This window comes from Eptesicus fuscus, chromosome 20 (assembly GCF_027574615.1).
Source record: "Eptesicus fuscus isolate TK198812 chromosome 20, DD_ASM_mEF_20220401, whole genome shotgun sequence".
Lineage (NCBI taxonomy): Eukaryota > Metazoa > Chordata > Mammalia > Chiroptera > Vespertilionidae > Eptesicus > Eptesicus fuscus.
The window spans coordinates 2,397,313-2,411,502 of NC_072492.1; the positions used below are offsets into that span (position 1 = coordinate 2,397,313).

Consider the following 14,190-nt stretch of genomic DNA (forward strand, 5'->3'; position numbering starts at 1 on the left):
AAAACACCACATGCAGCCCTGGCCTGTTTGGCTCAGTGGATAGAGCATCAGCCTGTGGATTGAAGGGTCCCAGGTTCGATTCCAGTCAAAGGCACATGCCCAGGTTGTAGGCTCGATCCCCAGTGTGGGGTGTGCAGGAGGCAGCCATTCAATGATTCTCTCTCATCATTGATGTCTTTATCTCTCTCTCCCTCTCCCTTCCTCTCTGAAATCAATAAAAACAACAACAGTAACAAAAAACCCCCAACACACCACATTCAGTTGGGGTGCCCCTCTGCCCCATCACTGTTGGATGCCACAAGAGCAGCAGAAGTCCAAGGTCAGGAGGGACTTGAGTTGGGAGGTCTTCCTGTATGAGTGTGACACTCACAGCCTGGTCTTTGGATGTTGACGTAGCCACGGCCGTGGGAACCTGGCCAGGCTGTGCAGACTCTACGTGTTGGCCAGGGGGGTGGTGCTTCCTGGCACGAGGAGGTAAAGAGGGGGAGGACTAGCCAGCCCGGGACCCCTACCTGCTCCCCTCTTTCAATGGTGTGTGTGCCAGGCCACATATGGCTCGTCTCCATGGGTCCCTACCTCCCTAGGGTGACAGGGTCCCCCAGGGACTGAGAAGTTCCTCTCCATCCAGGGTCGTGAAGTAACTGACCCTTCGCACAGAACCCCATTGCAGATTCCAGTAAATGGTCCCTGTTCCAGGGACAGCAGTCTTGTGTCCTTATGACCACGCCCTCTGGCCCAGGGCAAGCATCTGTGCCACCACTGCGCCTTGGTTTCCACACCTTCACGTATAGGGCCTCTGGCTGAGTCCCCAATGTGGCCATGGGGCAACAGCAACCACAGTTTGGTCATTTAAATGTAGTAAGGCCTGGGGCCCTGGCCAGGTAGCTCAGTTGGCCAGAGCATCGTCCTAATATGCCAAGGTTGCGGGTTCGATTCCCAGTCAGGCACATACAAGAATCATCCAATGAATGCATAAATAAGTGGAACAACAAATCTCTTTCTCTCCCCTTCCTCTCTCTCTAAAAACAGCAACAACAACCAAAACAACAACAACAAAAGCCCATAAATGTGTAATGTCTGCGAAAGCACCTTTGTTCATGCAGCCAATGCAGGTTTTCCAGCTCCTAATTTTATCTGTTGCTCAAGGACATCGTTTTCCTGATTTATCCGCCCCACTGCCTGTCGGTTACGGGGGAGATGGAACCTCCATTCAGTACCGTGTTCGGCTGGCCGTGCTTGCACATCATGTCCTCTGAAATGTGACCCCCACCGTCACTCTCTATGATGGAGGTCCCCGTACATAGATGGGACTTGGACTTTTCTAGTCCCTTTGTGGGAGCAGCCTCATTAACTGCCATCCTATTCAGACACTAGGCCCGTGGTCGGCAAACTGCGGTTCGCGAGCCACATGCGGCTCTTTGGCCCCTTGAGTGTGGCTCTTCCACAAAATACCACGGCCTGGGCGAGTCTATTTTGAAGAAGTGGCATTAGAAGAAGTTTAAGTTTAAAAAATTTGGCTCTCAAAGGAAATGTCAATCGTTGTACTGTTGGTATTTGGCTCTGTGGACTGACGAGTTTGCCGACCACTGGCCTAGGCTGTCCACGTCAGTGTTCCCATTTGCTGTGCCTGCTGACGCAGTTGCCAGCGCGTCTGCTTCCTGCTCACCTGGAAGTGTGGACGCCTGCGGGCAGGGGCAGGAAAAGCTCAGCTCTGCCCCTGGCTTTTGCAGGTGAGCCCAGATGTCTCCCCACGTCTCCTGTCCCTATATAGGCTTGCTCATTGCTGTCCCCCCCTCTGCCTCCCATGGTCAAAGCCACAGAGTCCATCCATTTAGAACAGCCCAACTGGCTGCACCAGGGTCAGGGATCAGACAAACCACTTTCAGCTCAGCCCACTGGCTGCTGTGATTGGTTCCTGCTGCCCTCCGGATAGTGTCAGTGGGCGGCGGAATGGCGACAGCACCCAATAGACAGATTGTCCCGGCTAGAGCCACCAGTTGCAGCCAGAATGTCCCTCCTTTCTTGCAGGTCACAGGGCTGACACAGGGGTGGGGAGGCGCTTCGGAGGTTCTGTGTGCTCAGCAGGCGCAGTAGCTGCTGAGCCCGTGGAGACGGGACTGTTTGGCGGGCACTCCCTGTGTGAAGGCGTGCCGTGCAGTCCGCATCGGAGTGTGCCCCTGGCAGGGTCGGGCGATGAACATGTTGACCCTCTCCTTGATGGGAAGGGAAATTCTTATGACAATTGGTTTCTATCAGGGAGTGTCTGCTCACTGCCCTCTTCCACAGTTGGAACCCAAACCCAGGGGCACTCTTTCTCTGCCATTTTTGCCACAATGCCCAGCTCATGCCTTCCAGGGTGACTGAAACATGTCATTCACATGGCACCGCACCTGTGAGATTCCAAGAGCTAATCTGTTTGACCAGCGTTTTGCTTTTTGTTGTTGTTGTTTTTGAGAGAGAGAGAAAAAAGAGAGAGAGAGAGAGAGAGAGAGAGAGAGAGAGAGAGAGAGAGAGAGAGAGAGAAAGGGGAGACAGGAAGAGAGAGAAGCATCCACGTGAGAGAAACATCAACCAGCTGCCTTGGGTATGACACCTGCCCCCACCCAGATAAGGGCGAATGCCTTGCATACTTCCTGAGGCAGGGCCACAGCCTGTTCCAGAACCAGCCTGCCTGATGTGATCGTCCGGGGTCCGGGATTGCCAGGAAGCAGCGTGTGGCCAGCATCCGGCGGGTGGTGGGCGAGGCAGCAGTGGGCAGCGGTCAGGCCGTGGCGTAGTCTCCACGGAGAGAAGCATTTTGACTTGTGCGTGGGCTGATCCCAGTGGTGTGAGTAACTCCCTCTGTGGCGAGTCAGTCTACCACACACGTCACTGAACGGGGCATGGGAAGGGATGCGCAGTTTGGTGTGGGTAAGCCAATAGCCGCTGGCCCCAGCCAGCACCGTCCCTTCCCCCGGAGTTTCTGCTTAGAAGGCTTGGGTGGGGCCCAATATATTGCATTTCTAACAAGTTTCTAGGTGATGCAACCCTAACCAGAAAGCTTTTATTTATTTATTTTAAAAACATTTTTATTGATTTCAGAGAGGAAGGGAGAGGGAGAGGGAGATGGAAACATCAATGTTGAGAGAGAATTATGAATCAGCTGCCTCCTGCACGTCCCACACTGGGAATCGAGCCCAAAACCCTGAGCATGTGCCCTGACCGGGAATCGAACCATGACCTCCTGGTTCATAGGGCGATGCTCAACTCCTGAGCCACACCAGCCGAGCAGAAAGCTTTTTAAAATTATGATATTTGGGCCCCACCCTGGACTGGTCAAATCCAGACTACCTTCAGCGAGACCCCGCCTCAGTGTTTTGAGGATGCTCCCAGGTGATTGTAAGGGACAGCGGAGAAAAGAATGCAGCCACGTCTTTAGGGCCACTTGTCCTCCATGAGGCGCGATCGAAGGCCTGGGGGGCGTGGGGTACTGATGGCTTTGCTTTGGCTGTGTGCCCCCAGACATACGGCAGCCCCAACAAGAAGCACGTGGGCGTCATCCTGCAGCGGGGCGCGCTCATCCTGCTGCTCTGCTGCCTCCCCTGCTGGGCGCTCTTCCTCAACACCCAGCACCTCCTGCTGCTCCTCAGGCAGGACCCGGCCGTGGCCAGGTAAGAAGGGCCGGGCAGCGCGGGAGGGCCGTCCCGGCAGAAAGATGCTCCCATCCAGGTCTGGCCTCTGCAAATGCCAAAGGCCAGGGCCGCGGCCCCACACGAGGCGGCAAGCTTCCCCCGGTTGATTCTGCCAGGCCTGGTGCTGCGCACGCCTGCACCTGTGATCCAGACCCCCTCACCTGGTGACGGCAAAGGCCAACAGTCCGGGGAGAAGTAAGATTTGGCAGCCTCTCCGGGAGAGGTGGTCGCGGACGGTGTTTAGTGTGGGCTGTGCTTACGGACCCTGGGTGCTAGGAGTCGCCTCAGTGCTGTCAAAGCCCACCCCTGCGGTCCTCCTCCCCCCCCCCCCCCCCCAGCGCTCTGTCTCATTGGTCCGGGGCAGCCGTGGCGGCAGTGGCTCCAGAGGTCACCGAGATGACCTCACAGGCTGCCAAGATTGAGACCTACCAGGGCAGTCCTTGTCTCAGACCAGCGGCTCTGAACCCAGGGGGCAGGTGGCAATGTCGGGAGACATTCTGTTATCAGAACTGGTATGAGGGCATTGCTCCTGGTAGAAGCCCAAGATGCTACAAACCACAGGGAAGCTGCCCACAGCAGACAATTCAGCAGCCACAGTGCTGAGTTGGGAAAATGCCGCCCTAGAGCTAAAGGCAGAACCAGAGAGGTCCTTGGGTTATGCGATGACAGTTCTGTTGTAAATGTGCACATCTGCTCCAGCAGTTTAGTCCATTCATCTAGAAAGAGCCACGACTGCGAAAGGCAGGGACAGCTGGATTGTCCTGCCTCCGTTTTCCTTGAGATGGAGACCTCGCCACTTTCCTTTTCTTTTCGTTGTGCAGGCTTACCCACACCTACGTCATGACCTTCATCCCAGCCCTCCCCGTAAGTTTCCAAGCGTTAAGCTGTTTCTCCTCGGGGTTCACTGAGAAACGCAGCTGAGACACCACGAGCTCGGTGACTTGGATCTGGGGATCCCCCATGTGACGGGGGCTCATTCCGGAAAGCGCGGTTTTCATTATGCTCAGGAAGGACACAAACATCTGTCCCTCAAGGAAGCCCAAGGTCCAGGTGACCCCAGTGGGCACTGTCCTGACTCCTAGAGCTGGAGGGACTCTGGGGTCATGCAGAGAGGAGCTCGGGCCTTCTCTTCGGTAAGGGGACACGCTTCCGCATCTCAATCACCTGAGGCCTCACTCGGACCCTTTAGATTTGTTTTGCGCTTGCTCACTGTGATGGCACCGACCACGAGTGTGTGTTCATGTTTGACACGGCCGTGAGGTTGGGGCGTAGCCGCCATGCGGTTGGGGCGTAGCTGCCGTGAGGTGGGGCTTAGCCGCCATGGGGTGAGCTGCTCCATGAGGTTTACGGGGAGTAGGGGGGGTTGGGGAGTGGGGGGGTGGGGGGGTGGGCACGTATGCGATGCTGGTCCCATAAGATTTTAATGGAGCTTGTGGGGGAGGAAGAGTTTCCTCTACCCTCAGGGTTCCTCTGGCTGGTCTAATAATCAAACAGACATGGGACAGATTAGCAAGAGAAAATAACCACATTTAATACATTCTGTGGACGAAAAGGGGCCACATACTAAACCTGACAAGCTCAGGGGAGGCCTGCATGGCAGGACTGGCACCTCAGAGACCTAAAGGAACCACAAAGGATGGTCTGAAATCAAAACTTCCTAACAAAAAGCGAGCCATGGCCGGCAGCCCTGGAGCGGGCCAGCGTCTTCCCTGACAAAGGCTAGTCTTTACCTTCACTGCGCCTGTCTACTGCCTTTGCACCTCGGATAACATACCTTTGGAATGTCAGGGTAACCCCTTTTTCCAGACCCGTCAGGGCACAACCTCCCCCCAGAGCAGGAGCCCACAGAGCCCCTCACTGTTCCCCTGTTCCCCACATACCATCTCCATGTGCTGTGGAGATGCCCACCAGTCAAAAGAAGTTTGTGTCTATTCATTTTTCTCTCTACCCACCAATCTCGGTGGTTTCCCCACGTTGCTCTCTCCCCTCCCTACTCCATCACCGTGGACCTCCCCCCCCGCCCCCCCGCGCGTCTTCTCCTTTGGTGCTAATGCATAAAACAAGGTGCACGTCGCCGTCCTCTGCGCGTTTGCTCCCCCGTGGCGGTTCTGCTTCCTGCAGCTGCCGCCGGTCTGGCCCAGACAGACTCACCAACATTCTCTAGAGGTTTGGACATTTCTTACGTCGACACTACATATGAGTGGGAACGCCGGGTACACGAGAGAGTCAGGAACCCCACATGCAGGGGAAGCTGCGAGATAGACGGGGATCTGGGTATATAAGCCGTCTGAGCTGGGACGAAGCCAAGTGTGTTGGGGACTTCAAAGGGTCATTGCAGGGTGACGCAAAGAGCAGATGTTCATGAAATGAAGGCTTTCCTTGCCATGTAGGTGAGAATCTCTCGTTACGGGCAACAGCCCTAATCAAGCTCTCGGTAGTTACAGGAAGGAGCAGACGTTTCTCTTGAGCCTGCAGTTCAAGTTCTCTCCAGCTCAGAACAATCTGCATTCCACCGAGGCAGTTGTTTTTCTCCGTCAATCTGCCTTTTATTACAGGGGTGTCTCAGCCAAGAACCCAGGAGGGTTAGAGGGAAATGCATCCCCACCCTTCAGAGTCGTGGGCTCTAGCGCACAGGCTGGCGTGCCGTAGGCCGACCCCCAGGTTTATGTAGCACACTCAGGGTGTTCGCACAAGGACGAAATCGCCTGGGGATGCAACCCTCCGAAGCATTCCCGCAGCTAAGCCAGGGCTGCCGTGACGAAATGCCACGGACGGGGAGGCTCAAACCCAGAAATCTAGTTTCTCATCATTTTGGAGCTAACGTCCCAGGTCAAGGTGTCGCAGGCTGGTTGCCTCTGAGACCTCCTCTTTGGCCGGCAGCCGCCCTCTCGCCTCTGCCCACGGCCGTGCCCTTCCTTGCGCAGGAAACTGTCGTGTCTCTTGTCTTCTTAGGAGGACACCAGTCCAGCTGGGTCAGGGCCATCCTCAGGGCCTCACTTCCACTTAATCACGTCTTTAAAGATCGTCGGCAAATTCAGTCACATCGGGGGTTGGGGTCCAGCACACGACGGGGACACAATTCAGCCATTGAGAGTAGTCGCCTGCTCTCATCCGTCCGTGTTGTGGTCTTGAAGGCGGCCTGAGACCTAAGCAGTTTACTTTCGTTCCTGTGTTAGCGGGAGGACTGCAGGCTGGCCTATAGCAGGAGCGTCCCTAGAGCTGGCCCAGGGCTTGCTTTCCAGCCCATCACCTACGAGTCCTCACTGAACCCGGGAAGCTGTCCCCCGACCCAGGGCCAGCCGGGTCATGTGCGTGTTCAGGAGAGGTGCCGAACCCTCGGCTCTGGACCCCCCTCTCCCCGCCCCCTCCCTGATGACACAGCTCTGTGGTCCCTGTGGGAGCAAAGGGCAGTAGAGCAGTGGCTCTCAGCTCTCTCTACAAGGCCAGGCCACAATGTGAACATCCGTGTCTGTTTTTCTCTTGTAGGCGACATTTCTTTACACATTACAAGTTAAATATTTGCTCACCCAGGTAATGCCGACTTTCCTCTTCCTTTGGGGGCTAATAGGAGTTCACAGCTTTCAGGGATGGGGGGCCGGATGGGGAGCCGCCTGCCAGCACTGCCTTAATGCCCCCAGCTGCCGCTCCGGGGTACCTGCAGTGGCCTCGGCCTCTCCCCGCTGCGGGTCCTGCCCTCCTGTACTCACTTGCACTTCACTCTATCTACTTCCACCTCCCCCCGAAATGCAGCTCGGCCCACCTAACTCCCTCGCTTAAACTAACCAGGGTCTCCTGATAAATAAGTGGCCCACGCAAATGGTTGGCCAAGACCTTTGTCCTGGCCTCTGAGCCCAAGACCACCGAGGCCACCGAGACAAATGCACAGCCCGACAGTCAGGTCTGTCAACCGGAGCTTCGACAGATCGGAAGGGGCCGTGGCTTCTCACCAAAGCTGGTGGAGTTCAGTGAAATCCCAAGGAAGCCGGCTTCGGGAGGTCGGAGCAAGCAGGCCGAGTGGAGACATTGAGGCCAGGCCTGCGCGCTCCACCCAAGTCCCCTCTGCGGGAAACCGCCAAGCTCAGGTCCAGTCGGTGGCTGTGCGGGAGCTCGTGGAGCGTTGCCCGTGGGTGGGACACGGAGACGGCCCTGTTTGTGAGACTCTGACTTCAACCCTCCAGGCAGAGGGGGGTGCTCTATTTTTACCGACAGGGTTTCAAACAGCAAGGTTTTTACAGATGTGGGTTCAGAGAACCAGGTTTCCCAGAGATGAGAAAGGACTCGAAGGGGCGAGGTGACACCGCAGGTGGGAGACATTGTTCCCTATGAACTCACCGGCTTTCGCTAGTGGCTGTTTCCTGCTGCCTGGCAAGCAGCTGTTCCCTTCCTCCGCCCACTGCCGTGTTACTCTCACGCGGCAAGGCTTAGATTTGAGATGCCAGATAAGACTGGACGCTTCTGCTCTGAGCTTGTGAGCAGAGCCAGATAGGATGGAACGCATCCCACACTCGTTTCCAAATCTCCGTTTTGCTTGAGAAAGTGCTGTTCTTTCACCCACAGTCCAGTGTGGAAAGCAACTTGTTTATGCGATTCAATCCCTGCCGGTGCTGGCACTGCTGTGGCGTTTCTCCTCTTTCCCTCTGCGTCCCACCTCCCGCCCTGGCCTCTCCGTGGCTCAGAGAGGAGGAGGGGAGGTGCGGGGAGGGTGGGAAGGTAAGCGCAGCAGGAGGAACCCACAGGACGGCGGCTCCCGTGGCAGCCTGTGGCCCGCCCTGTTCCAGGGGTCTCCAGCAGGGTGCGGTCTCTCCTCGCTCTAGGGAATCATACTGCCCCAGATCCTAACCGGAGTTGCAGCCAACCTCGTCAACGCTCTCGTCAACTATCTGTTTCTCCATGAGCTGCATCTTGGGGTGATGTGAGTCCAACCAATTCTTGGGACAGGGAGAAGGCATGACGGCATGTGGCTTCTCCAAGGCTGGGGGCAGTGAGACCTTTACCTGGCCGTGTCCACGTGTGGTCCCCTCCTTGGACGCTCGGGAAAACGGTCCGGTCGGGGGTGGAGGAGAGTAATGCTCTGGAAGGATGATGGCAGGGCCGACCTCAGCTATCCCAGCGCGGGATGGCGCTCCCCCTGCTGAGGGAGGCTGGGAAGGGCGGAGAACGGCACTCCCCTCACAGGACTGTTCTTCCCAGGGGCTCGGCACTGGCCAACTTGATTTCCCAGTTTTCCCTGGCTCTGCTCCTCTTTCTCTACATCTTCCTGAAGAAGCTGCATCAAGCTACTTGGGGAGGTAAAGGCTGTCTTTTGTTTTCCACCTGGACGTGGGCTCTGCCTCCGGGGAGCTCCAGGACGCCCAGCTGTGGTAACGGTGTGTGTCCCGCCTCAGGCTGGTCCCTGGAATGCCTGCAGGACTGGGGCCCCTTCTTCCGCCTGGCCGTCCCCAGCATGCTCATGCTGTGCATGGAGTGGTGGGCCTACGAGATCGGCAGCTTCCTGAGCGGTCAGTGCCGGAGGGGAGGGGACGGCTGGTGGCGGAGGGGGCCTTGCCCAGAAGCGTGGCACCAGCGCTCTCTCCTCAGGTATCCTCGGCATGGTGGAGCTGGGGGCCCAGTCCATCGTGTATGAACTGGCCACGATTGTATTCATGGTGAGTGTCTGAGACGGGCTGTGCGGAGGGGCTAAATGTGTCTCTTGACAGGGTCCTAAGTCAAGCGTAGGCCTGTTCATATCATTCAGTCCTACGTAAAATTTTATCCCAGAGCCTGAGAGGTCCTTTTGGTTAGGTGGGGTCTTCCTGTGGGCTCACTGGCAGGGGGTGGGGTCTTCCTGTGGGCTCACTGGCAGGGGGTGGGGTCTTCCTGTGGGCTCACTGGCAGGGGGTGGGGTCTTCCTGTGGGCTCACTGACAGGGGGTGGGGTCTTCCTGTGGGCTCACTGGCAGGGGGTGGAGGGTCTTCCTGTGGGCTCATTGACAGGGGGTGGGGTCTTCCTGTGGGCTCACTGGCAGGGGGTGGGGGGTCTTCTTGTGAGCTCACTGGCAGGGGCTGGGGGGGTCTTCCTATGGGCTCACTGCAGGGGGTGGGGTCTTCCTGTGGGCTCACTGACAGGGGGTGGGGGGGTCTTCCTGTGGGCTCACTGGCAGGGGGTGGGGGGGTCTTCCTGTGGGCTCACTGGCAGGGGGTGGAGGGGTCTTCCTGTGGGCTCACTGGCAGGGGGTGGGGTCTTCCTGTGGGCTCACTGGCAGGGGGTGGGGTCTTCCTGTGGGCTCACTGGCAGGAGGTGGGGTCTTCCTGTGGGCTCACTGACAAGGGGTGGGTCTTCCTGTGGGCTCACTGGCAGGGGGTGGAGGGTCTTCCTGTGGGCTCACTGGCAGGGGGTGGGGTCTTCCTGTGGGCTCACTGGCAGGGGGTGGGGTCTTCCTGTGGGCTCACTGGCAGGGGGTGGGGGGTCTTCCTGTGGGCTCACTGACAGGGGGTGGGGTCTTCCTGTGGGCTCACTGGGAGGGGGTGGAGGGTCTTCCTGTGGGCTCACTGACAGGGGGTGGGGTCTTCCTGTGGGCTCACTGGCAGGGGGTGGGGGGCTCTTCCTGTGGGCTCACTGGCAGGGGGTGGGGGGGTCTTCCTGTGGACTCACTGGGAGGGGGTGGGGGGCTCTTCCTGTGGGCTCATGGCAGGGGGTGGGGGGGTCTTCCTGTGGGCTCACTGGCAGGGGGTGGGGGGTCTTCTTGTGAGCTCACTGGCAAGGGGTGGGGGGTCTTCTTGTGAGCTCACTGGCAGGGGCTGGGGGGGTCTTCCTATGGGCTCACTGCAGGGGGTGGAGTCTTCCTGTGGGCTCACTGGCAGGGGCTGGGGGGGTCTTCCTGTGGGCTCACTGACAGGGGGTGGGGGGGTCTTCCTGTGGGCTCACTGACAGGGGGTGGGGGGTCTTCTTGTGAGCTCACTGGCAGGGGGTGGGGGGTCTTCTTGTGAGCTCACTGGCAGGGGCTGGGGGGGTCTTCCTATGGGCTCACTGCAGGGGGTGGGGTCTTCCTGTGGGCTCACTGGGAGGGGGTGGGGGGTCTTCCTGTGGGCTCACTGGCAGGGGGTGGGGGGTCTTCTTGTGAGCTCACTGGCAGGGGGTGGGGGGTCTTCTTGTGAGCTCACTGGCAGGGGCTGGGGGGGTCTTCCTATGGGCTCACTGCAGGGGGTGGGGTCTTCCTGTGGGCTCACTGACAGGGGGTGGGGGGGGTCTTCCTGTGGGCTCACTGACAGGGGGTGGGGGGGTCTTCCTGTGGGCTCACTGACAGGGGGTGGGGGGTCTTCCTGTGGGCTCACTGACAGGGGGTGGGGGGGTCTTCCTGTGGGCTCACTGACAGGGGGTGGGGGGGTCTTCCTGTGGGCTCACTGGCAGGGGGTGGGGTGGTCTTCCTGTGGGCTCACTGACAGGGGGTGGGGGGGTCTTCCTGTGGGCTCACTGGCAGGGGGTGGGGTGGTCTTCCTGTGGGCTCACTGACAGGGGGTGGGTGGGTCTTCCTGTGGGCTCACTGGCAGGGGGTGGGGTCTTCCTGTGGGCTCACTGACAGGGGGTGGGGGGGTCTTCCTGTGGGCTCACTGGGAGGGGGTGGGGGGGTCTTCCTGTGGGCTCACTGGCAGGGGCTGGGGGGGTCTTCCTGTGGGCTCACTGACAGGGGGTGGGGGGGTCTTCCTGTGGGCTCACTGGGAGGGGGTGGGGGGGTCTTCCTGTGGGCTCACTGGCAGGGGGTGGAGTCTTCCTGTGGGCTCACTGGCAGGGGGTGGCGAGGCTCCTACTGATGTGTCCACTGCTGGGCTTCCGTCCTCCAACATGATCCCCATCTGAAAGATCTCATTTGATTGCCGGACTTGCCAAATAGTTGTCACAACACAAATGCCTGAGGGCAGGCCGTGTTACCTTTCCCTTTCCTATCTTATCTTCCTTCCTTCCTTCCTTCCTTCCTTCCTTCCTTCCTTCCTTCCTTCCTTCCTTCCTTCTTTCTTTCTTCCCCTCTCTCTCTCTGCCTTTCTTTTTCCTAAGCTCTAAAGGCCCTTCTTTTGCTGCTATAGCTTGCTTCCTGAGCCCACACTGCCCAGCTGGCTCACTTCTCCCACCTCTGTGACTTTCTAAATAAGCTTTCTCTTATAATTCGAGTTCCTTGGCTCTGAATTCTTTCCCAGCCAAACTCAAGAACTGAGGTGCTTAACCAAGGTCTAACACCTGGTGGCATTTAGCCGTTACCAGATTTGTCCCATTGGTGATGTTAACTGGCTACTTGGTGAAAGCACTGTCTGCCCGGTTTCCACCATCAAGTCACACTCCTTTGCATTGTGATGATAAAGAAGTTGTCGGGAGACCCCTGTGTTTGCTCCCACTAGGGCCTGGTCTCCCATTTCTTTTATATGCCTGCTCTGCCAGTTTCTATAGCCCTTCCTTTAGCGATCCTGATCCTAAGGCAAAATCCTTGTTTAAATGAGTGATAAATATTTTGCCTTAATTAATACTTAATTTCTCACGTGGTAAATTTATAGATAACACGTGCACTGGTGGGGTCCCTTGGCCTGGCCTGCGCCCTCTCGCAATCTGAGACCCCTCAGGGGATGTCGGAGACCTGGTTTCAGCCTGATCCCCGCAGGCCAGGAGGAGGGACCCCACCAGTGCACGAATCTGTGCACCAGGCCTCCAGTATACATATAAGATCTTTGGTTAATCTCTTCCCACCCTCCCCTCTCCCCCCTTCCCTCTGAGATTCATCAGTCTGTTCCATGTTTGCATGCCTGTGCATTGAGCGTCTGCCCCCTGGTGGTCAGTGTGTGTCATAGTGACATTTCGACTGTCCAACCGGTCACTATGATGCACACTGACCACCGGGGGCAGAGGCTCACTGCAGGAGCTGCCGCCTGGTGGTCAGTGCACTCCCACAGGGGAAGCACTGCTCAGCTGACGGATGGGAGCCTCTCCCATGAACACGCCCCCTGTGTGCCCCTCCTCCATCTGAACGGGGGAGGGGGGGATCTGGACCAGCATCTGGACTGACTGGGCATGAGCCCGCAGCTGCTTCTCAGTCATGGATGCGCTCGTATTGCCCTAGGATGGGCACGTGGAAACCGCAGTGGAGCTGCAGCGAGCCTACTGAGCAGCGGCAGGCGCAGCGGGCTGGGATGAGTGGGAGCGGCACAGCGCCCCGCCCAGGCTTGGGCTCCTCCCCGGCCGCCTGCCACTTCCCGCACTACTACATCCCTTGGGGGATGTCAGACTGCCGGTTTAGGCCCCATCCCAGCAGGCCACGCCGCGGGACCCCACCAGTGCACGAATCTGTGCACCAGGCCTCTAGTATATAGATAATAATGGCTATTTGCTCCTGAATAATTGCTATGTTTGAGGCACTGTTCTAAGCAGTTAGCATGATGGACTCATTTAATCCCAACATAACCCTAATATGCAGGTCCTCTTATGAGGTCTCTTTCACAGATAACTGAGGGCTAGTGAGCGCAGGTGCCTGGACGGGGACCTGAACCCGGGCAGTCTGGCTTCAGAATCCCTGTTCCTAACCGCAGGCCACGCTGCTGTCCTCTGTCTCCGCTGGCACCACCTCTGCCCTCCAGAGGGCAGCACTGCTCTTGGCTTGGTCTGGGGTCTCTGTTTTCCTAAGTTCTTTTTATCCAACATTTGCAGGGGGAGGGGTCATCATTTTAGGATTCTGTTTTCTAAACTTGCCCCCTTGAGGGTCTTTCAGAACAGACCTGTTTGGGCTCCTGGCATCTATCCTTTCACGCCCACGGGCGGAAGTGACGGTGCAGCCCTCCCAGCACCCAGGCGGGAAGCTCTGCCGCAAAGCCAGGCTTGTGACAAGGATCACAGCCCAGGGTTCCAGGTCCCATGTTAGCCTGGCGGCTGCCAGCGAGACACAAGGATGCTGCAGATCACCCTTCTTACAGCTCTAGGACCAAGTTCTACCAACGAGGCGCGAAGCACGGTTTGCCGAGTCCCTCTTCCCTGGGAAGGTGCGGAGCCAGGCTCAGGAGCTGGGAGGCAGGGCTGGTTCCTGCTCTCACGGTTCCCTTCTCCTTGTAGATACCCACGGGCTTCAGCGTGGCTGCCAGCGTCCGGATTGGGAATGCGCTGGGCGCCGGAGACATCGAGCAGGCCAAGAGGTGCTCCACCGTCTCCGTGCTGGTCACAGGTGCTCATTCCCGCCGGGACTCCCCTGAGCCGTCTGCGCGGACCGCAGGCGCCCGGCCCACAGACCTCCTTTCTCACGGGCTGTTTCTCTCATTTCGCCTCCAGAACTCTTTGCCGTAGCCTTTTGCGTCCTGCTGTTAAGCTGTAAGGATCTGGTGGGGTACATTTTCACTACGGACCGGTGAGTGCCGAGATGAGACACCTGCGGTAGAGACACGCTGGCAGATGCGTTCCCGCTGGGCCTCCTGGGGCCTTGCCTCTTAGAGCGGTCCATTTGCAACATCAGAAACGCACTGATGTTCCCTGGGGAGACTGCCGGGCGAGGAACCCATTTCCTGGCATTGGTGGT

General features: G+C 58.0%; 2 protein-coding genes across 2 annotated transcripts in view; both read left to right on the forward strand.

The window, feature by feature from the left end:
• Positions 1 to 14,190, forward strand: part of ALDH3A2 (aldehyde dehydrogenase 3 family member A2) — a 121,498-nt gene that overhangs the window by 36,554 nt on the left and 70,754 nt on the right. The window lies entirely within an intron of this gene.
• The window catches only part of SLC47A1 (solute carrier family 47 member 1), a 38,149-nt gene that overhangs the window by 13,959 nt on the left and 10,000 nt on the right, over positions 1 to 14,190 (forward strand). The window contains exons 4-12 of the mRNA XM_054708806.1: positions 3,502 to 3,650; positions 4,493 to 4,535; positions 7,158 to 7,202; positions 8,486 to 8,583; positions 8,862 to 8,959; positions 9,056 to 9,169; positions 9,249 to 9,316; positions 13,734 to 13,842; positions 13,947 to 14,022. Of these exons, the coding sequence (XP_054564781.1) occupies positions 3,502 to 3,650; positions 4,493 to 4,535; positions 7,158 to 7,202; positions 8,486 to 8,583; positions 8,862 to 8,959; positions 9,056 to 9,169; positions 9,249 to 9,316; positions 13,734 to 13,842; positions 13,947 to 14,022 (800 nt within the window). The remainder of the gene's footprint in view (positions 1 to 3,501; positions 3,651 to 4,492; positions 4,536 to 7,157; positions 7,203 to 8,485; positions 8,584 to 8,861; positions 8,960 to 9,055; positions 9,170 to 9,248; positions 9,317 to 13,733; positions 13,843 to 13,946; positions 14,023 to 14,190) is intronic.